The sequence below is a fragment of the Hyla sarda genome, chromosome 4, assembly GCF_029499605.1.
Source record: "Hyla sarda isolate aHylSar1 chromosome 4, aHylSar1.hap1, whole genome shotgun sequence".
In the NCBI taxonomy this organism is placed as follows: domain Eukaryota; kingdom Metazoa; phylum Chordata; class Amphibia; order Anura; family Hylidae; genus Hyla; species Hyla sarda.
Window position 1 is genome coordinate 56,179,656 of NC_079192.1, and position 27,033 is coordinate 56,206,688.

The window sequence follows — 27,033 nt, forward strand, 5'->3', positions numbered from 1 at the left end:
AAGAGGAGCCCTCTTCCCATGAAGGTGCCTGGCTGAACCCTTTTGTTGGTACCCTTTGTTGGTACCAAAGGTCCCCAGAACTGGAAGGAGAACCTACAACGGGAAGCGATTCCGTGAGTCTTAAAAAAAAAAAGAACTCTTTTTCCGCCAGTCGCCTCACTTCCTGAAGGTGGTGTCCGTATTTTAGGCTTAAAGCCACATGAAGGGACGGTGGCTACCAGGTAGCTTGTGGTAAAGGCAGCACAGTGGCTGCACATGGAAGCGGAGCACAGAAAAAATCTCCGGCTGCAGAGCATCGGAGAGCTAGATTAAATAAATCCTCCGGAAGGATCTTGAAGACTACCCTGGCGGAGTTGGAAGACCATACTAAAAAGGGCCTTTGACACCCAGGCAGAAGCAAAAGCAGGAAAAACCTGCTGCCTCAAGGGCAGAGATTGCCAAAATATGCACCTTCATGTCCGCTGGATTCTTGAAGGCAGCCACATCAGCCAACGGCCGAGTAGGCGCCTTAGAGAGGCAGGAGACCGGCGGATCCACAGTTGGAGAGGAGGTCCACCAAGCAATGAGGTCCTTGGCGAAGGAATACCGCGCTTGAACCTTCTTCGTTTCCTGAAACTTCTTGTCAGGGTGACTTCTGGCGGATACCTGCAGGCATAAAATTCAGCGTGAGAGCTGAAAGTCTTGAGTGCCGGTCGGGCACAGAGAAGGAGACTTCTGGAGCCACGTCCGAAGTTCCTGGGTCCTATAGATGAAAGGTGTCTCTTATGGCCGCAAACACTGAGTACACCACATCCGGCACATCCGTGCGGTCCTCTGAGTCGGAGGACGAATCAGAAACATCTTCCACAAGTTCTCCAGTTGAATGGGAACGTGTGAGGCGGTCCTGGAAGAGAGAGGGAGACTGACCTGGTACGCGGGTCTGGAGAGCCAGAGCGGCAACCCTGGGAGCATTCTCTAGAGGTGCGACGCTTGTTACAGGTCGGAGTAACGGGGCGATGCCTGCGAGGGGGCGCCCGTGCCTGCCATAAGACTCGGGGGATGAGTCAGATGACACAACTCTATGATGCTGCGAGAGCGTCAGAATAGGGGGAGAGCTGGACCCTCCGGAGGGCCGGTGTAGGGAGGGCCTCTCCAAGGCAGTCACCACATAACGGGAGACCTGAGCCAAGTTGGATATAGACTGGGAGAGGGAGGGAACCCAGGCTGGAGGGGCGGCCAAACCCACCGGGTTGGGAAGAACAACCGGGGTGGAGTAGCAGGGGGGTCTGGGGGAGCAGTGGAGCAGGCAGAACAAGTGGTTCAGCAGAACCAGACAGTTTAAAGTTACAGTATTGACAGAGTAAAGGAGCGGCTAACACTCCAGTTAACTGTTTAGAGGGGAGGCCGTTCTGGGACTTTCTCACCCAAGACTGTGTTCCATTTCACTGCTGATACAGTCTGCTTATCTTAATGTTTCACATGCCTTGAGATCCCCATAGACCACAATGGGCCTATAAAAAAAATTAAACCACAAAACTTTAACACTCTGTCCCACCCCGGGACTCGAACCCATGGTGGTCTGCGGGCTGTCAAAGAGGAGAAATGCCGGCCAATAGCAAGTGAGGGGCGTGTTAGGAGCGGGGGCACCGCTGATTGGCCCCTGCCACCAATCGCGCGCACAGTGCTGAATGGTGTACAGTTCGCGCCCAGAGAAGCCTCGGTGGCCCTGGGTGGGCGGAGCTAAAGCGCACCGGGCCGCCGAAGCATTAACAAGAAGTCTCCAATGGCGCCCGCTCCTTGCCCCGAGTGCACATGCGAATGCATGTACGCTCGCGGGGAACTGAGCGGACTAGACGATGACGCCAGCAGCCGCTGCCGAAGTGAAAGTAAACCGGCGCTCAGAGTGCCCGCATAGAGAACGCCGCGGCTGTCAGTCACTTCAATGTAAAAAACACACACACAGACGTTCCACACTCACACACACAGTATATATGAATAAAGTGTAGAGAGTTGTGCCCCATCCAAACTGCCCCTGCTCCCCTCAGTAATAAAGGACCCCCTGTCCAGGCCAGCCCCATTAGACCCATGAGAAAAGTGGGCCAAAAAAAATGAGGGTCTCCAGCTGTTGCAAATCTGCACCTAAGGAGAAAGGGAAATATACTCACCTCAGTCAGAAGAACTTACCTCATGAAGTCTTCCCATGAAGTCTTCAGCCAGCTTTATCACCTGCATTATGCTGGGCTACCATGTGCGAGCGAGGCGAGCAAGGAGATAGGGTGACCCAGACCCATGAGGTACAACTCCAGGCACTGACCATTGGCAAGATGGGGTGAACAGCGCATATACGCAATGTCTGTGCACCCTTACTCGCAATGGGGTAACAGTGAGCCGCAGTTCCAGAGTCCCCACCTGAAAACATGAAAGAAAAAGGAATAAAAAACTAACACATTTCCTAACTAGGAAAATAATAAAACATAAGACTTGGTCTGGAGAAATCCAGACCATGTCCACCTCCTCCAGACACTAAGCTTAAACTGATTACCTCAGGGCCTTGAGGCTGGTATATCCTGCTGGGAGGAGCCGACTTCTCTTGTTGCCATAGTGTCATACCTCCTAGAGACAGCAGCATACACCCACGGTCTGTGTCCCCCAATGGAGCCGATAGAGAAATGTAATTTTTCATGTGCACAGCCCACTGTTCCAAAGATCTGTCAAACACCAGTGGGGTGTAAATACTCTCTGCACCCCTTATTAAATTGCGTGAGGGGTGTAGTTTCCAAAATGGGGTCACATGTGGGGGGGTCCACTGTCTGGCACCAAGGGTGGGCTTTGTAAATGCACAAGGCCCCCGACTTCTATTCCAATCAAATTCTCTCTCCATAATCTCAATGGCGCTCCTTCTCTTCTGAGCATTGTAGTGCGCCATCAGAGCACTTGACGTCTACACATGGGGTATTTCCATACTCAGAAGAAATGGGGTTACAAATTTTGGGGGCATTTTCTCCTATTACCCCATGTAGAAATGTAAAATTTGGGGAAAAAACTGCATTTTAGTAAAAAAAAAAAAAAAAGTAAATTAATTTACACATCCAACTTTAACTAAAAGTCGTCAAACACCTGTAGGGTGTTAAGGCTCACTGTACACCTTGTTACGTTCCTTGAGGGGTGTAGTTTCCAAAATAGTATGCCATGTGTTTGCTTTTTTTTTTTTTTTTTGCTGTTCTGGCACCATAGGGGCTTCCTAAATGTGACATGCCCCCAAAAACCATTTCAGCAAAATTTGCTTTCCAAAAGCCAAATGTGACTCCTTCTCTTCTGAGCATTGTAGTGCGCCCGCAGTGCACTTGATGTCCACACATGGGGTATTTCCATACTCAGAAGGGATGGGGTTACAAATTTTGGGGACATTTTCTCCTATTACTCCTTGTAAAAATTTAAAATTTGGGGGGAAAAAAAACTGCCTTTTAGTGAATTTTTTTATTTTATTTACACGTCCAACTTTAACGAAAAGTCGTCAAACACCTGTGGGGTGTTAAGGCTCACTGTATCCCTTGTTACATTCCCTGAGGGGTGTAGTTTACAAAATATTATGCCATGTGGGGGGTTTCTTACTCTTCTGGCACCATACGGGCTTCCTAAATGTGACATGCCCCCCAAAAACCATTTCAGAAAAACTCACTCTCCAAAATCCCATTTTCGCTCCTTCCCTTCTGAGCCCTCTAGTGTACCCACAGAACACTTCACATATACATATGGAGTTATTTCCTTACTCGAGAGAAATTGGGTTACAAATTTTAGGAAGATTTTTTCTTTTTACCCCTTGTAAAAATTCAAAAACTGGGTCTACAAGAACAAGTGTAAAAATGAATGAAGATTTTGAATTTTCTCCTTCACTTTGCTGCTATTCCTGTGAAACACCTAAAGGGTTAACACACTTACTGAATGTCATTTTGAATACTTTGAGGGGTGCAGTTTTTATAATGGAGTCATTTGTGGGGTATTTCTAATATGAAGGCCCCTCAAATCCACTTCAAAACTGAACTGGTCCCTGAAAAATTAAGATTTAGAAAATTTTGTGAAAAACTGGAAAATTGCTGGCCTCTGATGTCTTCCAAAAGTAAAAACATTTCAACTTTATAATGCCAACATAAAGTAGACATATTGTATATGTGAATCAATATATCATTTGTTTGGGATGTAAATTTTCCTTATAAGCAGAGAGTTTCAAAGTAAAAAAAAAAAAACAACATTTTCAAATTTTTCATCAAATTTTGGAATTTTTCACCAAGAAATGATGCAAGTATCGACGAAATTTTACCACTAACAAAGTAGAATATGTCACAAAAAAAACAGTCTTGGAATCAGAATGAAAAGTAAAAGCATCCCAGAGTTATTAATGCTTAAAGTGACAGTGGTCAGATTTGCAAAAAAGGCCTGCGTCCTTAAGGTGAAAATGAGCTGCGTCGTTAAGGGGTTAAGAGGTTAAATAAGCAACTTATCTTGTGGTATGTAAAGCGTCTTAAGTCACCTCACAAACTTAATATGATTCTTCGTCACCTGAAACGGTTCTCCCCAGATGTAGTGGAGCTACAGGAAACGCACCTTGATGCTACTGATTTTGCTAGAATAAGGAAGTGGTGGGTTGAGGAAGTCTATGGCTCTCCTGCAATACACCGCAAAGCTGGAATGCTCATCCTGGTGGGTAAGCAGTGTGCGGGGGAAGTGGTCTCAGTAGAAAATGATGATGAGGGGAGGTGGTGCAAAATTGTGATGAAATTTGCATCAGAATCTCTTATTCTCTTCTCTGCTTATGGTCCGAACCATGATAACGCTTAATTTTTTGACTCCTTGGCTGTTCAGGTTCAGAACTCCGTGGTTTCCTCTGTGATAATTGGTGGAGATTTTAATGCAGTGATGTGCTCGGATAAAGATCGAAGATGGGCACTGTCAGATACAAAAACTTTTGATATGTTGTAAAGCATGCAAAACCAATTAGAAAATGTTCAGTATTTCATACTGAAAAAGCCAGTCAAACAACTGCCCCCCCCCCCTGCCTGCTTTGACACATACTAGTCCTGCTGTGTTCATGGGTCATCCTCCCACTGTCAGCTTGTGTGCCGCTACTGTCAGTGAGCACAAGCTGGGAGTTGTAGTTTTGCTAATGCTAGGGGAGATGTGAGCAGACAGCATACTGTGGGAGGGGACGGAGACCTGCACAGTGAGGCTATGCCCCTCCCTTTGAGAGGACTTCAGATAAATTAAAAGTGTAATAAAAAAAATAAATAAAGGTGCTAGACACATAAAAATTAGGATTAGGTACTGAGTGATATATAAAAAAAAAATTGTTGGATCTGACGAGTACGCTTTAACAGACTTTGCTCTACTCTACCTAGAAGGTGTGATCTTCGTCTGGCTCATTGGGCCACGCAGGTCGGTCTGGTGGATTTGTGGAGACTCTTGCACCCTAACTCCAGAGAGTATTCTCATTATTCCCACTCTCAGGACTCATAGTCCAGGATAAACTACTTCTCCCCCTTTATCGGGTCGTATCTCTCATCACTGCATTGAAGATCTTGTGATTTCCGATCATGCCCCTGTAGTCTTACGGCTTACGGACATGGACAGACATTTATCAACCGATTTACCCGAGTTTTTTTGTGTAAAATTGTCGCAAAAAAATCGCAATTGCGCCACCGTCTTTTTTCGTGTGACAATCTGCCACGAGAGCAAGAAAAGCATTTTTTTTTCAAATCGGCGTACATAACCGTTTTTACAATTTTGACTTGCCATAGTCAGAAATTTATCAACCGCGACATTCGCCAAAAAGTCGCTAAGGCTTTAAAAACCTACTAAATATACTCCAGACGAACCTTGGCTTAACTAACAAAAACTGACTATTGTTTTCAGTTAGGTGAGAAAAAACGAGAAAAACCTGCGAAAAATTTATTAACGCCGTGCAATATAGTAAATTTGTCTCACGTAAGCAGAATGGAAGTGAAAAAAAAAAAAAAAACTAAAAAATAGCATACCTAAGCAAACTTTCATAAATGCCCCTCATGGTCCCCAAGGGTTCTGACTATATATGGAGGTTCCCAATGGGGCTGGTTAGAGAGGAGAAGTTCAGGGATCTACTCAGAGGGTTGTGGATTGAGTATGCCTCTACCAACTCTGACCATGTTCAGAATCCCTCTTTATGCCTCTACCAACTCTGACCATGTTCAGAATCCCTCTTTATATTGGGAGGCAGCCAAGGCGGTACTTAGAGGGCGAATTATGGCTTATGTCAGCTCTTCAAAAAGGAAAATAAAGAAATGTTTGTCTGAAAAAGGGGATCAATTGAGGAAAGCCTATTCCCTCTTTCTATCTAATCTTTCTGAGACCTCAAGGGCTGGATGGAAACAGATGAGGACCGATTATTAGGCCAGGATGGAGAGGAGGGAGAATTTACATAAATCACATTTTGATGCCTTACAGTTTCATTATGGTAATAAATCTGGAAAGCTTTTGGCTAGGTTCGCAAGGGGGCACTTTCCCCCTATCCATATAGCTATAATGAAAGATATCTCCGGAGTGGGTCATTCTCATCCTCATAAAATTGTTGACATCCTGCGTGACTACTTTTCCTCTCTGTACTCTTCCTTCACCCCTAATGTTCCCTCCTCTATTGATTGGTTATCTGCAGTTGACCTACCTATTTTATCAGATGATGACCGTTGTGGCCTTAATGCAGACATTACAAATGAGGAACTGACCGGGGCTATCAAGAATCTCTCCCCGGGGAAGGTGCCGGGGCCTGACGCCTTCTCTGGTGAACTATTACTACCGGACAGTGTCCCTACTTTACTGGCATTGTAGAATTCCTTTCTCTCAAGAGCGTCTATCCCGTCAATGATGAACACAGCTTATATCCGTGTTTTACCTAAACCGAGAAAATACCATTCTATTCCGCATGGCTTCCGCGCGATCTCGTTGATTAATGTTGATCTGAAACTAATTTCCAAAATCATGGCTGACCCTCTGGTCCGGCTTCTTCCCCGCAAGATATCTCCTGCTCAAGTTGGCTTTGTCAAGGGACGGTCTGCTGTTACTAATGTCCGCACTGTCCTTGATGATATTCACATGCACCCGGACCGGCACTCTTCACCCGCTATCCTTTGCATTGATGCTGAAAAAGCATTGGACAGAGTGCGATGGGAGTGGCTCTGGGCTGTCTTACCTAAAATGGGCTTTTTTGGTGCTTTTCTATCTTACCTCCGGACTCTTTACTCCAACCCATTAGCAAGAATTTCTCTGCCAGGGTTCCTGTCGGCTCCTTTCTCTCCTCAGAGGAGTACCCGAAAGGGATGCCCACTGTCCCCCTCACTGTTGAACCTGGCCTTAGAAACCCGGTCTCGTTTTCTTCAATCTAACCTGTTGGGTATAAAGGTGGGTACCACGGAGCTCAAGTCCGTACTGTTAGAAGATGATCTATTACTGTTTTTATCCGATCCCTTGGCTGAACTGGACAGGGTTCTTATTGCAGGATTTTGGTGGGTAGTCTGGTTTTTAAGTTAATGTGTCCAAAAGTACCCCTCTAGACCTTAAAGGTGCTTTACGGGTGTTAATGTCCCTGTCTCCTCCACTTCGGTTAAATATCTGGGGATTCTTATCGGTTGTACTCCCTCCTCTCTGTATGCTCTAAATTATCCCCCTCTTATAGCTCGGATTCCTAAAGAGCTACGTTGGTGGTCATCTTTACCTCTTCCTTATCTAGCTAGATGTCACTCACTGAAAATGATGAACTTCTCTAAACTCTTATATCATATGCAGACTATCCCACTTCTCTTGAAACACCAGGATGTCAACCGTCTTACTACTGCTTTCACTTAATTTATATGGGCCAACAAGCGCCCCAGAATAGCGCTATGCTAATTGATGCTCCCTAGAGACCAAGGTGGCCTCAATTTCTCTGATATCAGTCATTATAATTTGGTGTGCTTATTGAGACACGGAGTAGACTGGGTTAATGGGTCCAGTATGTCTTCTAACTATTTGTTGGAAGCAGATGTAGAACGCCCTTGGTCATTGTTGACTTTATTACACACTAAATACTCAGCTCTACATAAAGATGTAAAAGGAAGCTTACTTATTAGAGATACAGTCGCAACCTGAAAGGTCTGTAGAGGCGGGCTCAACCTTCCCTTCCTTCTTAGTAAGAGGATGCCTCTCTGGTCGCATCCGGAGATCCCAATGGGCAGACAGAATAGACTGTATAATGACTTGAGTGCTGCGGATAAAACACCTGTTCCATCCCACTGAGGGTCGTTACTATACATTACCTGAACTGGAAATGGAATATGGCCTGGGACCTCACCACTATCTTCAATACTCTCAGTCCTTCCTCCATCCACGTTTGCTAGCGGTGTCTCGGGAAAATTGTCATATCTCCGACGATTTTCTAGATACAGAATCTGCCACTCATTCATTGTCTTACCTTTATTGGAAAGTTAAATGTAGAGGTAGTGAGGGGGTAGAAGCTTCGATGTTTCACTACTGGGAGGGTAAATTGGGCAAAACTACCGTCTCAAACCGATCTTGGAAGGCTGGACTAAAGTTCGCAGGGCAGTAACTAGCAAGGTGTGGAGGGACACCCAATTTAAAATAATAAACCATGCACTATGGTTTTACTCTCCCAAGAAGATTGTCTGAAATTGTTTTTGAGACACCTGTCTCATTACTACTTGTTTCATTATGCTTTGTGATACCACATAGCTGTATTCATGTCTTGTCTATATTATCACATTTACTGTCTGGGGTGATGTCCCCGATGACTAATGTTGGGTATATGAAAAAATGTTAATAAAAATTATATTTAAAAAAAAAAAAAAAAAAAAAAAAAACGCTTCCTGATATGAGCCCCAATCTTGTACTTTGGGGCCCTTTTACGAAGCTACTTTTGAGCAAGGGCTCCACAAATGTTCACTAGATAAATTGTGCTGCCCTTTACTTCTCTCATTTGTTATCCACACATGCCCTATGTGGGGCTAGCCATTGCTTTATATCGGACATAATATTACATAGGGGGATAAGCAGCTGACAAACAAGAAGCCGGCGGTAAGCCATGGTCATGTAAATGCTGTGGTTGAAGCAATGAACAACAGGAGAGCGGTAGTGAATATCATCATGGACCCAGTAACTCTCACCTGTAATAGTCTATGAAGCTAATATTTGAGCCATCTGACATGGTGAAGACATCTTTTGGGGTCTTGTTCCACTCGATGTCATCTATGCGGTAGGTACGGTTGTTGTATCTGGTGATCACAATGCTTCCCAAAAGCTGCTTTGTAACTTCATCTTGAAAGTTTTCGCGACTTTGTTGGTACAGAATATGCCTATAACATAATAAAATATAGACTATGGTGACTATAGTGAAACAAAATCCTTATTTTCTCATTTACATAATTAAGTCTATTCTCCATTCCTAAGGGATATGAACATTTTTAAAACCATTTAGATATTTATTGCTCCAATGCTAGAATAGTACGTTAAAGTGTACCTGTCATTTAATCAAACTTATGACATCGGATGTTTTAATTGGTGGACCATACTGATCATTTAAATGAAGGACCAGAAGTTTACAACTGCACATGTTGTGCCCCTTCATATCTGCTCTGCTCATGTCATGAAGCTGAAGCGAGAAGCATACGGACTTCTCATAGACTATCAGTGTAAATCTTTTTACCAGTAGCTTAAACTTCTCGGGGGTGCAGAGCAGAAATGAAAGGACACATTGCAAGCATTGCTTTTGCCCCTTCATTTTAGACATTGGTGGGGTTCTCGGCAGCGGACCTCCACCAATCAAAACTTGTAACATGTCACTATGACAAGTCAGAAATTTGGTATAATGATAAGTACACTTTAAAGGGACCGTGTAATCAGAAAATGACATTTTGTTCAAAGCAAGTTTTTGTGCTAAACATATATATATATATATATTTATTTATATTAAAACCAAACAATATTGCAGCACTACTTAGCCTCAATGTGTGGGTGCCAGCGTCCAAAATCTTCTTGACCCAAGTCCTTAGTTTAGATAAGATCCAACAACAACGCAGCACTCCAAGAAACGGTGAAAAAAGTGTTGATTTATTCCTGTCACATCAGTACAAGAAACAATTCTGCTCCTATGGAGCCATTTTCAAGCTTAGTGTCACACATCAGTAAGGGGTTTAAATACCCATGTGCATAAAACATCATTAAAATCCCACAGCGCTGTGGAATCTGTAGGCGCTATATAAATAAATAAATAAATAAAAATTGAGTGCTAATTATACATATACATTAAAATTTAATAAACAGTGTGTACATAAATCTTCATTGTGTATATACCGTACATCCAGTTTTACCTTTCCTTATGCTATACCTGTGGTTATTGATTCTAACTTTTAAACTCCATGTGGTCTGCCCCACGTATAACTTCTTACATGGGCACATATGAAGATATATGACCCATGTAGAGTCACACGTGAGGAAGTACCTACATGAGTATACCTGTTGGGTTACTGGATGTGTAAACGTAGATCCTTTCATCATTTGATTACAATTTATACAGGACAGGCAGGGATATGATCCCATCCTCCTAGGGGTCAAAAATGTCTGCCCTGTTTTTTTTTCTCCGATATAACCTCTGTTTTCACCAATTTATCCTTATGTTCTGGCCTCTCCTATAAGACATGAGTGGACCAACTGAGAATTAATCAATCTCCTTAAAGCTGTTTTTCAATATAAACCAATGTTTATTTAGTATCTTTACAATTTGTCCACTCATGTCATGATAGGTAGAGGTAAAGGGAATACGTTTATTAACAATTTTTGTTTTTTTCAACAATGTGGATTCTCTGTTCAGTCTCCACCGTCTGTCTATGCTGATCCACCACCCTCTTCGGGTTTGTCATGGTTTCAAGAGACTGTTTTAAAGAACCTTCATCATCCACCACCCTTCTTGCCCTCAGCATTTGGCTGTAGGGCAATGATTTTATCATGCTCCTAGGGTGGTGGCTGTTGAAGTGTAATAGTGTGTTCTTATCTGTTGGCTTCATATATAGTTGTGTTGTCAATTCTCCACCTACTTTCCTCACCAATACATCTAAAAAGCTAAGTAGAATATGTCATCGTAAAATTAATGTTTGGGTCCATATTGTTCAAAAATTCGTGGAAAAGCTGTAATTCTTCCACTGACCCTTCCCATAGGAGGAAGATGTCGTCAATGAATCGCCACCATCCCAGACATTGTCTGAAATGGTGGGATCCATAGACGACACCTTCCTCCAGGGTCACCACAAATAGGTTTGCATACATTGGCGCCACATTCGTCCCCAAGGCGGTTCCGGTTAACTGTAAATAATATTTGTTATAAAAAAAATAATTATTATTATTCAAAATAAGATTTAAAAGTTGTAAAAGAAAATCCTGAACCGCCATGGGGAAATCTGAGGTCGCCAATGTCTTTTTCACTGCCATCAAGCCCCTTTCATTACAAATAGAAGTATACAAACTTGATATATCCAAGGAGGCCAAGACTGTCTGATCTGTAATTTGTATAGATTAAATTTTTGACAAAAAATCATTGGTATCCTGGATATATGAAGCTGTCCGAAAAATAAAGGGTCTCAAGACCCTATACAAAAAAATGGATGCTTTACTCAATACAGCATCTCGACCCTATACTATCGGTCTCCCAGGGGGATAGCAGAGGGACTTATGGATTTTTGGCAAGATATATAACCTAGGTGTAATAGGATATCTAATAATCAAAAATTATTTCAGATCTTTATCAATAAGTCCATCTGCGAATGCCCCCTCCACTATATGGATAAGTCTGTCCATGATCTCTCTCATGGGATCCCCTTCCAGCTCTCTGTATGTATGTACATCCGCCAACTGCCTATATATTTCTTTTTTATAATCCACAGTGTTCATCACCACGACCCCACCACCCTTATCTGCTGGTTTGATGGTGAGGTCGTGGTTAGAAGCCAGTCCATCCAGTGCTTATTTCTCTGCCAAAGATAAATTATATTTCCTAATACCGCTATCTTCATCTTTCAATTTCTTAATGTCTTGTCTTACTAGGGACATCATTTTTAATTTTTATATACCGGTATTTTCTATATATATTTTTTATATTTTTCTTTAAATGTTTATTTTCATTTTTTTGTTGTTATTTTTGTATAAAAAAAAAAATTTTCATATATTTTTTTATATTTTTCCTTTTTATTTTTTTCATTTAGTATTTCTTTATTGGCTTGGGAACTGACCTTCATGCATGGTATATGTAGATTAAGTTGTTAATGGATATATATTATAATTCTTTGTAGATTAAAACTTATATTCAGGTCTGGCATGTATCCTCATGGCGATCGCTGCGTCTGTTTTCTGTCTTTTTCATTTATTTATTTTTTTATTGAAAGCCGAGGTACCTGCGCTCAAATCCCCCAAGTGCAAGTAAAAAGTGCAAGTGTTCACACAAAAAAAACGTGCACGAGGATGCGGTCTATCTCAAGCCCTTCTCCGAAAGGAGAGAGGCCCCCCAACAAACCAAACCCTTTGCCTCCAGGCCAAAAGGCACCTGCAAGGTTCCAGGTACGATGTCCCCTTTCGCCGAAGCTACTCAGGAACCGAAAGTGTTCCCGGCAAACAACTAGGCGTTAACCAGGTTGTCACCAAGGAACCAGTAAAACCGGTTTGGCATCCTGCCGAAACAGGATGCCACGGGGTATAGCAGGGAGGTGAGGAACCTAATGGCCACACACACCTTCCCCAGACCGGCAGGAGGGACACCCAGAAGGGCTACCGCACCCTACCAAATCCTAGTGAACAAACGAACACAAAAAGTGGACACAGTGACAAAAAAAAAAAAAAATAAGTGGGTGTGCGCAGTGTGTAATACTGCCTGGACATCCGACCGGATCTATAAAAATTCCCCGATCCTAGCCGGAAGGCCGGGATACTAAGGGTGAGTGCCCAGAAGAGTGAGAGAGCCAATCCTAAGTGAATTCCGGCACCCTGGGGTCACCACTCCCAGGGCACTTGTGCACCTCGGCCTTCACTCTACCCGGACCTTAAGGCCAGATCCAGCAGGGAACAGGTCTCATCGGGGATGACTGCTGTGCTATACAGCCATCCCTGGTACACCCATCCTACTGTGTGGTTCCCCATCCTGCCTTGGTGGTCTTCCACACCGCCAACTAACAGGAAAGGTACTACACTTGATCTTAGCCAAAAGGTCTGTCTAACACCAGGGCTGATCAGCTCAGGTGGTAGCCAGGACAACGGGCGACGCTTTCATTGCAGTAGTATGCGGAAACGATCATGTGACCCAGAGCGAGTCGCGTGACTTGCTCGCGCGACGGCTCTGGACCGGGATCGCTCCCTGCACAGGCGCAGTGGTGTTTTTACCCACGCTACCAGACGCCATTAAACAAGTACAGAGCGGGTAAGAGTCAAACTCCCTATTTCATTGTATTATGTATGTATAATTATATCATACAGATGCTATGTATTAACATAACGATAGTGGAGCATTTAATTTCAAGCGCTGCTATGTTTTTAAAACACTTATATGCACTAATATGCACTTTAATATATGAGATGTGCACTGAGGATGTACGGTATATACACAATGAAGATTTATGTACACACTGTTTATGAAATTTTAATGTATTTAATGTATTTGCATAATTAGCACAAGGGTATTTAAACCCCTTACTGATGTGTGACACTAAGCTTGAAAATGGCTCCATAGGAGCAGAAACGTTGCTTGTACTGATGTGACAGGAATAAATCAACACTTTTTTCACCATTTTTTGGAGTGCTGCGTTGTAGGATCTTATATATATATATATATATATATATATATATATATATATATATATATAAATGTGTATATCTATATATATCTATATATATATATATATATATATATATATATATACACATTATTTTTTTTTTTTTAAGCGTTCTCTCTCGATGTATAGTCTCATTACGCAATTTTTTTTATTTCATTCCCCATTCCCCTCATCTTGCAAACATAATGATAGTAGAAGGGGCTAGGTGGAAGAAAGTAACACGGCTGCAAGATGAGACCACACAGTGAGGTTCCTATCTGTAACCATGGAGATGCACATACTCCTCCAATACATAAATCACACATATGCCACAAAACAATGATTAACCCCTTCCTGCAAATTGAGGTATATTTACGTCCACTGGGGGCTCCTGCAGTGTGACGCATGCTCAGCAGGTGAGCACGCATCAAACCTGGACCTGCGGCTAATACCAGACATCGCCGATCGGACTGATGTCAGGTATTATCCTTTTAACTCTTTCTAAAACGGGAGATTGCCATTGCAGGTTAGTTCAGTGGGCTGTTCGGGACCACTGAGTAGAGGACAGCGGCAGGGTACTCACCTTCCTTCCCGTTGTCCGATCGTTGCTTGATTGCTCCAAGCCTGAGATCCAGGCTTGAAAAATCGAGAACAGGTAACACTGATCAATGCTATGCTATGGCATAGCATTCATAAAGGGGTACTCCGACCCTAGACATCTTATCCCCTATCCAAAGGATAAGGGATAAGATGTCAGATCGCCGCGGTCCTGCTGCTGGGAACCCCCGGGAATCACGAGAGTTTGCTCTGCACGTAATGACGGGCAATACAGGGGCCGATCATCGTTATGTCATGGCTCCGCCCCTCGTGATGTCATGGCCCGCCCCCTCAATACAAGTCTATGGGAGGGGGCATGGCGGTCGTCATGCCCCCTGCCATAGACTTGCATTAAGGGGACGGGCCATGATGTCACTAGGGGCGGAGCCATGACATCACGCTGCTCCGTCCCCTGTATCGCCCGTCATTACGCACAGAGCGAACTCGCTCTGTGCAGCAATGATAGCGGGGGCTCCCCAGCAGCGGGACTGCGGCGATCTGACATCTTATCCCCTATCCTTTGGATAGGGGATAAGATGTCTAGGGGCGGAGTACTCCTTTAAGTGTATGCAATCAAGGGATTGCATATAATAGTCCCCTATGGGACAAAAAAAAAAAGTGTAAATAATAATATTTTTTTAAGTTAATGAATGTGATTTAACCCCTTTCCTAATAAAAGTCTGAATCACCCCCTTTTTCCTATTAAAACAAAATAAATTTAAAAAATAAACAAACATATATGGTATCGCCAGGTGCATAAATGTCTGAACTCTAAAAATATAATGTTAATTAAAGGACAACAGTAGTGGTACACTTTTCTATATGCCCGTGCCTCAAAAATAAACTCATACATACCTTCCTACGAGACCCCATTGGTCCGGCAGTGCTGACGTCATTCCACTTATTGGAGACGGGGACGCCGCAGGGCCGTCGACGTATCACCGGCCGTAGCGATGTCCCGTCCCAGTAGATGATAGGCTGAGCCCACTGTAAGGAGCTGTCCGGCTTCTTACATGACAGTGGGCTCAGCCTATCATCGGCCGGGGCGGGACATCGCTACGGCCGGTGATACGCCGACGGCTCTGCGTCGTCCCCGTCCCCAGGAAGTGGAATGAGGTAAGCACTGCCGGACCGTGAGGCCTGTGCCGGACCAACGGGGGCTCATAGCAAGGCATGTATGAGTTTATTTTTGAGGCCCGGGCGCGGACATATAGAAAAGTGTACCACTACAGTTGTCCTTTAAACAGGACGGTCAATGGCGTACAGTTAAAAAAAATTCCAATGTCAAAAATTGCATATTTTTGATCACTTTAAAAAAGCGATCAAAAAGTCTCATCATAACAAACATGGTACCGATAAAAACTTCAGATCACGGCGCAAAAAATGAGCCCTCATACCACAATGTATACAAGAAAATAAAAAAGTTATAGTGGTCAGAATATGACAATTTTAAACATACAAATTTTGGTGTACGTAGTTATTTTTTAAAGTAGTAAAATAAAACCTACAGTCATGGCCGTAAATGTTGGCACCCCTGAAATTTGTCTAGAAAATGAAGAACCGTATTTATCGGCGTATAACACGCTCTTTTAAAACTTAAATTTAAGGCAAAAAGCCTGTGTGTTATACGCCAATAAATCCTCTGGTCACTGATTTAAAGCGGCCGCAGCAGCTTGTGAAGTATTAGCAGCATGGCCGTGGCCACTTTAAATCAGTGACCAGCGGCATGTCCTCCCCGCTCTGCTTTAAATTTTTCTTACCTCCCTCCTCCCTCATCATTCCCCCTTTTCCTTACTTTTCATAGTTTTTTTTTATTTTCCTTACCTGGTTGCGCTTCGGTAGGCCAGGTCAGGCAGGGGGTCTTGCGGGCTGTGGTCAGTGAAGCAGATGAATGACGTCCTCTGCCGGCTTCTCTTCGCAGCATCAGAGACATCACTTTTCATTTCCTGTAGTCGCCGAACTGTGACTCACGGCGGTTGCAGGAAATGAAAAGTGACGTTCCTGATGCCGCGGAGAGAAGCCGACAGAGGACGTCATTCATCTGCTTCACTGACCACAGCCCGCAAGACCCCCCGCCTGATCTGGGCGCCAACAGCAATTTTAAGATCTCTCTACAGGTGTTCAATGGGATTTAAATCTGGACTCATTGCTGCCACTTCAGGACTCTCCAGTGCTTTGTTGCCATCCATTTCTGGGTGGTTTTTGACGTATGTTTGGGGTCATTGTCCTGCTGGAAGACCCAAGATCTCCGACGTAAACCTAGCTTTCTGACACTGGGCTGTACAGTGCAACCCAAAATCCATTGGTAATCCTCAGATTTCATGATGCCCTGCACACATTCAAGGCACCCAGTGCCAGAGGCAGCAAAACAACCCCAAAACATCATTGAACCTCCACCATATTTCACTGTAGGTACTGTGTTCTTTTCTTTGTAGACCTCATTCCGTTTACGGTAAATAAGTAGAATGATGGGCTTTACCAAAAAGCTCTAACTTGGTCTCATCTGTCCACAATGGGGTCACATGTTGGGGGGGTTTATTGTTCTGGCACTATGGGGGCTTTGTAAACACACGTGGCCTTCAATTCCGGACACAATTTCTCTTCAAAATCCCAATGGCGCTCCTTCTGTTCTGAGCATTGTAGTTCGCCCGCCGAGCACTTTACATCCACATTTGGGGTATTTTCTTACTGAGAAGAAATGGGGTTACAAATTTTGAGGGGCTTTTGTCCTATTTTCCCTTGTGAAAATGAAAAATTTAGGGTAACACCAGCATTTTAGTTAAAAAAAATATTTTTTTTCATTTTCCCATCCAACTTTAACGAAAATTTGTCAAACACCTGTGGGGTGTTAATGCTCACTATACCCCTTGTTACATTCCGTGAGGGGTGTAGTTTCCAAAATGGGGTCACATGTCGGTATTTATTTTTTTGCGTTTATGTCAGAACCGCTGTAAAATTAGCCACCCCTGTGTAAATCACCAATTTAGGCTTCAAATGTGCATAGTGCGCTCTCACTCCTGAGCCTTGTTGTGCGTCCGCAGAGCATTTTACACCCACATATGGGGTATTTCCGTACTCAGGAGAAATTGCGTTACAAATTTTGGGGGTCTTTTTTTCCTTTTACCTCTTGCCTCCGAAAAATTTGCCGCAGCTCATACTTGAAGCAGAAAACTTCCTGTAAGCCTGCCCGTGTGAATGTACCCTGTACATTCACATATGGGGGGCAAACCTCCAGCTGTTTCAAAACTACAACTCCCAGCATGTACTGACAGACCGTGCATGCTGGGAGTCTTACTTTTGCAACAGCTGGAGGCATACTGGTTGGAAAACCTTCAGTTAGGTTCTGTTATCTAACTCAATATTTTTCAACCAGTGTGCCTCCAGCTGTTGCAAAACTACAACTCCCAGCATGTACTGATCACAGAAGGGCATGCTGGGAGATGTAGTTATGCAACAGCTGGAGGGATCGCAACTACAACTCCCAGCATGCTGGGATTTGCAGTTTTGCAACATCTGGAGAGCTACAGTATAGAGACCACAGCAAACTGTGGCCCTCCAGATGCTGCAAAACTACAAATCTCAGCATGCCCGGACAGCAAACAGTTGTGTGGGCATGCTAGGAGTTGTAGTTTTGCAAGATCTGGAGGGTATAGTTCAGAGACTACCATATAGTGGTCTCGAACTGTAGCGCTCCAGCTGTTGCAAAACTACAACTCCCAGCATGCCCAAACAGCAGTCTGGGCATGCTGGGAGTTGTAGTTTTGCAACATCTGGAGTGCTACAGTATAGAGATCACTACGGACTGCAGCCCTCCAGATGTTGCTAGGCAATTTACCAGCTTCCGTCAGATCCAGGGAGCTTGCTGCACGACATCGTCGCCCGTCAATCTCCGAGGCCGATCGACGCCCGCATCCTCCGCAGATCGGTAAGTGGACTCCAGCGTCGGTCCTCTGTCGTTTCCCCGTTCTGCCCCGCCTATTGTGGGTGGGCAGAATGGGGAAAACGAAAGTTAACCCCCCCCCCCGCCCCCGATCTGCTATTGGTGGTCGCGTCTAGACCACCAATAGCAGGGATAGGAGGGGTGGCACCCCTGCCACCTCACTTCTATCTCTACAGGGGGGTTGTGGGTGTCATGGACACCCGCGATCCCCCTTCTATTCCGGGTCACTGGGTCACCATAGACCCGTAATGACCCGGAATTGCGCAAATCGCAAGTGTGAATTCACTTGCGATTTGCGCCGATCGCCGACATGGGGGGGGTCTGATGACCCCCCTGGGCATTTGCGCGGGGTGCCTGCTGATAGATATCAGAAGTTACCCCGGTCCGGTCCCCGCCCGGCGGGGACCGAAATTCCCACGGGCGTACAGGTACGCCCTTGGTTCTTAAGTACCAGGGAGCAAAGGCGTACCTGTACGACCTTGGTCCTTAAGGGGTTAAAGGGGTATTCCAGACAAAACCTTTTTTATATATGTATATCAACTGGCTCCGGAAAGTTAAACAGATTTGTAAATTACTACTATTAAAAAATCTTAATCCTTCCAATAGTTATTAGCTTCTGAACTTTTCTGTCTAACTGCTCAATGATGAGGTCACGTCCCGGGAGCTGTGCATGATGGGAGAATATCCCCATAGGAACTGCACAGCTCCCGGGACGTGAGTCATCAGAGAGCAGTTAGACAGAAAACAACAACTCAACTTCAGAAGCTAATAACTATTGGAAGGATTAAGATTTTTTAATAGAAGTAATTTACAAATCTGTTTAACTTTCTGGAGCCAGTTGATATATAAAAAAAAGTTTTGGTCTGGAATACCCCTTTAAGGACAAGCCAATTTTATTTTAGAATTTTTGTTTTTTTCCTCTTCGCCTTCTTAAAATCATAACTCTTTTATATTTTCATCTACAGACAGTCGTTGTCTTTTGTAATGACATCACTCATTTTACCATAAAATGTTTGGCGCAACCAAAAAAAATACTATTTGTGCGGCAAATTAAAAAGAAAACAGGAATATTGCAAATTATGGAAGGTCTTGTTTTTACGCTGTACAATTTACAGTAAAAATTACATGTTTTCTTTATACTGTGGGTCAATATGATTAAAATGATACGCATGATGGCATACTTTTGTACCGCTTAAAAAAAATCTCAAACTTTTTAACCAAATTAGTACGTTTAAAATCCCTCTATTTTGACGACCTATAACTTTTTCATTTCTTGTATAAGCCACAATATGAGGGCTAATTTTTTGCACCATGATCTGTACTTTCAATTAATACCATATTTGCGTACATAAATCTTTTAATAAAGTTTTTATAAATTATTTTGGGAATATGATGTGACAAAAAAGCTGCAATTTTGGATATTTTTTTTTTTTTTTTACATTTATGCCGTTCACCATACGGGATAATTAACATAAAATTTTGATATTTCGGACATTTATGCATGCGGAGATACCACACGTTTATTAATTTATTTTACGCTTTTTGGGGGTAAAATGGGAAAAACTTTTTATTGGGGGAGGGGATTTTTATAATTTTTTTACTATATATATATATATATATATATATATATATATATATATATATATATATATATATTTTACACTTTAATAGTCCCCATAGGGGACTATTTATAGCAATCATCTGATTGCTAATACTGTTCAGTGCTATGCATAGGGCATGGCACTGATCAGTATTATCTGCAATCTTCTGCTCTGGTCTGCTTGATCACAGACCAGAGCAGAAGACCCCAGGAGACGGACAGAGGCCGGTGAGGGGACTTCCGTCCACCATTACAGATGATCGGATCCCAGCGGCAGCGCTGCGGGCGATCCAATCATCCATTTTAAGTTCTCTGCCGCAGATGCCATGATCTGTATTGATCACGGCAGCATCTGATCATTACTGATGTCCGCCATTACCAGCGGGTCCCCGTCTGCTGATAGCAGCCGGGACCTGCAGCGCATGAGGCGAGCACCGGTGCGGTGCTCGCGGTCATGATCATGACTTAAATTTACATCATGGTGTGTTAAGTACCACCGCACAATGACGTACATTTACATCCTATGTCGTTAAGGGGTTAAAAGAAGCAAAATAAAACAAAACCTATATATATTGTATATATTAATCGTATAGAACTACATAATAAAGATAATGTGTCATTGTTACTGAAAGGTGCACTGGGTAGCAACGGTAGCCCCCAAAAAGTTTTTTTTTTTTTTATTTGCCCTACAAATAATTTTGTTTCACTGTATATGTGGAGGTAAAATAAGTGATCACATTACAAAGTACAATTGGTGATGCAAAAAACAAGTCCTCATATGGGTCTTTAGATGGAAAAATAATGTTATGTCTCTTAGAAGGCGAGGAGGAAAAAACAAAAACTTTTAAAAAAAATGTTTTTTTTTTTTTTTTTTAAAAGCTTGGCCCTGAAAGGGTTAAAGTAGCCCATGCTGCTGATCTTGAACAGGCACTAGTGTGTCTCGGTACCCAATTTGGAAAGCTGTACTATCATCCTGAAATATAACCTTTATATCAAAAGTGTTCACATTTTCATCCTATCCTCCACACTCCATGCTTCTCTTTATCCTTCCATAACGTTGTCGTCTTCTTGTTTAGATATTACTTTTCATTTAACTTTTCTATATGTAAAATCCCTTTCATTTAGCCATTTTCCTACAGTTCTGTCAGAATCACGGACTACTTTTTACACCCATATTTTCTTTTGCTTGTTTTGCATTTTTTATATAAAAACATATTGCTATGAGTTTTATATTTTGACACCTTGACATAGCACTTCTTCTACCTATATGTTTCTTTTTTATTATCTTTCCATTCTGTTTATACTAGGATCAAATTTAACACAGAGCCGACTGGGAACAACCAACATCTGCTGCCACACTCCATGCTGATTTTCCATCTTGAAGGTGTAAAATCTTTTCCTTTAAAGAAGTTGTGCCATGATCACAAGTTTTCCCCTATCTTTAAGGTAGGGCATAACTATCTGACCGTTAAAGGACTGACTGCAGGGACCCCTCGCTGATCTCTCAGTGGCTCCCATAGACAAAGCTCTCCTTATTGCTGTGATCTTTTCTACCTTGGTGATGCAACTATTAGGGTGTGTTCAAGTCTGCAAGGAAGTAAAGTCTCAGTATTTCCTTTATACATGTCCTCCATTTATTATATTTTCTTGGCTTTGTATTAAAGGGGTATTCCATGATTTTTTTTATTTTTTTTTTTATATGAACTGGCTCCAGAAAGTTAAACAGATTTGTTAAATACTTCTATTAAATTGTTTTAATCCTACCAGTACTTATCAGCTGCTGAAGATGAGTTGTTCTTTTCCGTCTGACAACAGTGCTCTGCTGACACCTGTCTGCCAGCTGATATGAAAAAAAAAAGTTTTTTCATGGAATACCCCTTTGAATAATTGCAAGTAAAAAGCTGAATGTGTAAACATACTCAATTTGCATTTAAATATTTCCATCAGGTGGGAAGTCAGTGATCATGTGTAGTTACACAGAATTGCCTTTTGCATACTGATTTGATCACCTGAATGTAGTGTTAACATTGTCTATTAACAGTTTTTTTTTTTCTATGTCCGGCCTCGGCCGGTGATACGCTGAGCGCAGTGTCACATAACGGGTCTGTGCACCGCCTTCTCCCTGCTGCCCAGGCCCATTACATGACACTGTGCTCAGCGTATCACCAGCAGAGGCCGGACATTGCTGCGGGCGGTGATACGCTGATACGTTGGGCTCCAGAATGGGGAAGAAGCCCGGGCCCAAAAGACAGAAGAGCGATATGAGCGCATCAGGGGAGACGTGGAAGTCTGTTATTTTAATTTTTGCAGCCCCGGCAAAATAAAAAAATTACACATTCCACTGGAGTACTTCTTTAAATGGACACTGTCATTAAAAAAATTTTTTGCTAATTTTTGCTTATGGTAAATAAAAAAATCTTTCTTATTTACTTTGTTTAACCACTTACGGACCAAGCCCATTTTCACCTTAGGGACCAGAGCATATTTTGCACATCTGACCACTGTCACTTTAAGCATTAACCCCTTAAGGACCGGAGGTTTTTCCGTTTTTGCATTTTCGTTTTTTGCTCCTTGCCTTTAAAAAATCATAACTCTTTCAAATTTACACCTAAAAATCCATATGATGGCTTATTTTTTGCGCCACCAATTCTACTTTGTAATGACGTCAGTCATTTTGCCCAAAAATCTATGGTGAAGCGGGAAAAAAAATCATTGTGCGACAAAATTGAAAAAAAAACGCTGTTTTGTAACTTTTGGGGGCTTCCGTTTCTACGTAGTACATTTTTCAGTAAAAATGACACCTGATATGTATTCTGTAGGTCCATACGATTAAAATGATACCCTACTTATGTAGGTTTGATTTTGTCGGACTTTTGGAAAAAATCATAACTACATGCAGGAAAATTAATACGTTTAAAATTGTCATCTTCTGACCCCTATAACTTTTTTATTTTTCCGTGTATGGGGCGGTATGAGGGCTCATTTTTTGCGCCGTGATCTGAAGTTTTTAACGGTACCATTTTTGCATTGATAGGACTTATTGATCACTTTTTATTCATTTTTAAATGATATAAAAAGTGACCAAAAATGCACTATTTTGGACTTTGGAATTTTTTTGCGCGCACGCCATTGACCGAGCGGTTTAATTAATGATATATTTTTATAATTCGGACATTTCCGCACGCGGTGATACCACATATGTTTATTTTTATTTTTATTTACACTGTGTTTTTTTTTTATTGGAAAAGGGGGGTGATTCAAACTTTTAATAGGGCAGGAGTTAAATGATCTTTATTCACTTTTTTTTTTCACTTTTTTTTTGCAGTGTTATAGGTCCCATAGGGACCTATAACACTGCACACACTGATCTTCTATGTTAATCACTGGTTTCTCATAAGAAACCAGTGATCAACGATTCTGCCGCATGACTGCTCATGCCTGGATCTCAGGCACTGAGCAGTCATTCGGCGATCGGACAGCGAGGAGGCAGGAAGGGGCCCTCCCGCTGTCCTGTCAGCTGTTCGGGATGCCGCGATTAGCCGCGGCCATCCCGAACAGCCCGACTGAGCTAGCCGGGAACTTTCACTTTCACTTTTAGCCGCGCGGCTCAGCTTTGAGCGCGCGGCTAAAGGGTTAATAGCGCGCGGCGCCGCGATCGGCGCTGCGTGCTATTAGAGGCGGGTCCCGGCTTCACTATGACGCCGGGCCCGCCATGATATGACGCGGGGTTACTGTGTAACCCCGCGTTATATCAGAAGAGCAGGACCAATGACGTACCGGTACGTCCTTGGTCCTTAAGGGGTTAATAACTCTGGGATGCTTTTACTTATGAATTTGATTCAGAGATAATTTTTTCGTGACATAGACTACTTTATGTTAGTGTTAAATTTTCAGCAATACTTGCATCATACATGATCGCAGATCCATACATGATCGCAGATCGCATGAACTCCTCCAAAAGAGGAGAGTGCAAAGGCTGCAGGAGCAGCAGTAGATAACCATGAAACAGGAAGAGAGCCAGGCTTCAATAGTGGGCTAAAAGCTCTTCTGAATGCTCACAGCAAAAACAGGGCCCAGCCAGATACCCCACCATATGGTGGGAAGAGAGAGATGGCTCCATCTTGGCAACAGAAAGCGCTCAGCGAAATAGTCCCCCACAGTGGAGGGGAAAACAAGGGGTGGTCGAGATGAAACTCAGGCACTGACCATGTCAAGCTCCCTTATCCCCGTACCCTCTGTGGAAGGGGGAATGTCAAGTGCACCCGGCACTGAAGGAAACGGGAATTCTGCCCTACGGCAACGGAACAAAGTACTGGGTGGATAAAGCCCCCAAGAACCCTGCGACAACATATCGAGGAATGGAGGATCTAAACGGTGTCCCCAGAGGGATCGGAATCCCAGACACTGGTGCAGGGCATCACAAAGATGTTACTACAAATGCATGTATAAATCAAAAGCACACAGCAACCAACAGCGTTGAGAGGAACCCCCATTGGGGTGAAACCCTGGACTAGATGGGCACCAACGGAGCCATCTCGGTCAAGTCTAGGGCAACAGAGCAGGCACCTGAGCCACCCTGCACAGGAACCCAGGAAGATATTTGGAGGCATGGGGGGATGCTGAACTGACGGCGTCACCCCATCAGGCCCCATGCCAGAACAGAGAAGTTCACCTGCCGCAGACCTGTGGAAACAAGATCACAGGAAGGCCAGATGCACACACCACCGATAGAAGGGAAGGTGGGCACTACACGAGTCCATAGCATATGTACAGACACCGACATGGTAACCTCACGACATTAGTGGGGTACCAAGACTGCAGACACAGGCGGACGTACAGGTATAAAAGGTCAAAGGAACCCACAGAAACCAACTTTTTGGAACTTCACATGGAAAGTGAGTCACCAGACTAAGGTCTTGGGAGCGGCAGGAATGGGGGAGGTGACCTGGTGGATTACAAAACCATGCAGACACAGTCTGGGTATCTGGCATAGGGATCATGGCCACACCGGGACCAGCATGCAGAACCACTCACTGAAAGTGGGTTACCAGTCTTCAACCGGGAGAGTGGCAGGCATGTAGAGGGGGACATGGTAAAATAGGGAATCCTCCGAACTAGTATGTAGTGCATTGTATATGGCACAGGGAGCAACATGGGGTGATTCACTCAGAACTACACTCTGGCAGTGTGTTTACCAGAACTTCCATCCACAGTGTGGGAAGTGTATGGTAGATGACCCAACATAGCAGTAAACCATGGAGACAACTGTTTGGCTGACTGGTAAAAGATTTCTGAACGTACAGGATCCCTCAATCAAACCTTCCCACAGAAAGTGGGGTACTGTAGTGCGGCCAAATGAACAGGCGACCCGGCGTTGTAGGAGACCCAGCATACCAAAGTCTGGCTGACTGGCATCAGTCCCAGTACCTGCAGGGACCCTCATCCAGATTCCTCACACCAGTAGAGACGTACGGAGAACCGGGCCATGTCCGCGGCAGCCCTGAGATGGGAAACCCACGGCAGAGGAAACCGTGCAGATAACGGTCTGCTAAACCAGTACACCTCCAGGTGCTGGCGAAAAGGGGACGACAGCCAGATATGCGAACACTATGCCCCTCTGTTGCATGTGGGAGGGAGGGGAGGCCTAAGAACCATGGATAGCATCTCCGCCACCCTGAGAGAATAGGGGAGGCTGAGTAGCCGTGGATTGTATCCCTGTCACCCCGCATAGGGTCCATAGGACATGTGGGGCACTTCTTCGGACACCTCGCACAGCAGAGGGGAACCAGAACTCCAGCCGCAGATGCCTCAGCTGCGTGATGAGTATCAGGAGGTGGAGGAAACCAAGCAGACCACTGTCTGACTTACTGGTATGGGTCAATAGTAGACAACGGTCACTCCATCGGACACCTCGTACTAGTAGTGGGGTACCGCAATCCAGCCATGGATGCTTCAGCTGTGAGATGAGTGACAGGCGAGACTACTGTCTGGCATACTGATATCAGGTCCAATCCCTGCAGGGACACTTCCTCGGAGACCTCACACTGAATGTGGGGATCTGGAGCACTAGCCGGATGTGGCAGCCTGTGGAGGAGGGACATATCAGAAGCACACATCAAGAACACCCCCTTGATGGGTGACCAGTAGATATGACAGAAGAGGAACTGCCAAAGCATCCGTAGCGTCCGTCAGGAATGCAAATGCCCTTGCAAGGGCATTCGGCCATTGCCATTCACGTTGGGATCGGGGGGGGTGGAGGTTGCTAGAGTTCGGCCGAGGGCACAACAGACATGGTATGGCACCCAGCGGTAGGGAAGAACAGTCACTGACTGTATCCCCAGAACTTCCGAGGGATCATGAATTGCTGGCAACGACCCGCCATGGTGAATCGCATAAACTTCCCTGACAGAGCGAGAACCCAGCAGAAAATAGGTGTGTCGGGGGCGTACCGTATCTGACTCAAGGTAATTTGACACATCAGGCCCCTTATGAGGCGATGAAAGAAAGAAGGTGGCCCCATATACAGTCCCTAGAAAAGAAGCCTAGCAGATATTAAGCTGATAAGAACAGATATTACAGGCCTGTAATAGCTTCTTGGATGTCAAGAGGGACACCACAAGAAGAAATAGAAATTAAGGCACAATTCAATTAATGACCACAGGAGGGCACCAAGCAACACCAGATGGTCAGAGTGACTAGAAACACATTTTTGTGTGCCTGTGTGTGTACTGAACATGGCAGGAAGGAAGCCTTGGGAGCAAGGTGCCCGGCACTGTAAGTGGCTGCATGAACCCCTAAAGGGGTATTCCAGGCCAAAACTTTTTTTTATAAATCAACTGGCTCTGCAAAGTTAAACAGGTTTGTAAATTACTTCTATTAAAAAATCTTAATCCTTCCAATAGTTATTAGCTTCTGAAGTTGAGTTGTTGTTTTTTGGCTAACTGCTCTCTGATGACTCACGTCCTGGGAGCTGTGCTGTTCCTATGGGGATATTCTCCCATCATGCACAGCTCCCGGGATGTGACATCATCATTGAGCAGTTAGATAGAAAA

General features: G+C 43.9%; 1 protein-coding gene across 5 annotated transcripts in view; it reads right to left on the minus strand.

The window, feature by feature from the left end:
• The window catches only part of PIWIL2 (piwi like RNA-mediated gene silencing 2), a 204,614-nt gene that overhangs the window by 88,404 nt on the left and 89,177 nt on the right, over positions 1-27,033 (minus strand). For all 5 annotated transcript variants that reach the window (XM_056571072.1, XM_056571068.1, XM_056571070.1 and 2 more), the window contains one exon: positions 9,162-9,350. In XM_056571072.1, coding sequence (XP_056427047.1) covers positions 9,162-9,350 — 189 coding nt within the window. The remainder of the gene's footprint in view (positions 1-9,161; positions 9,351-27,033) is intronic.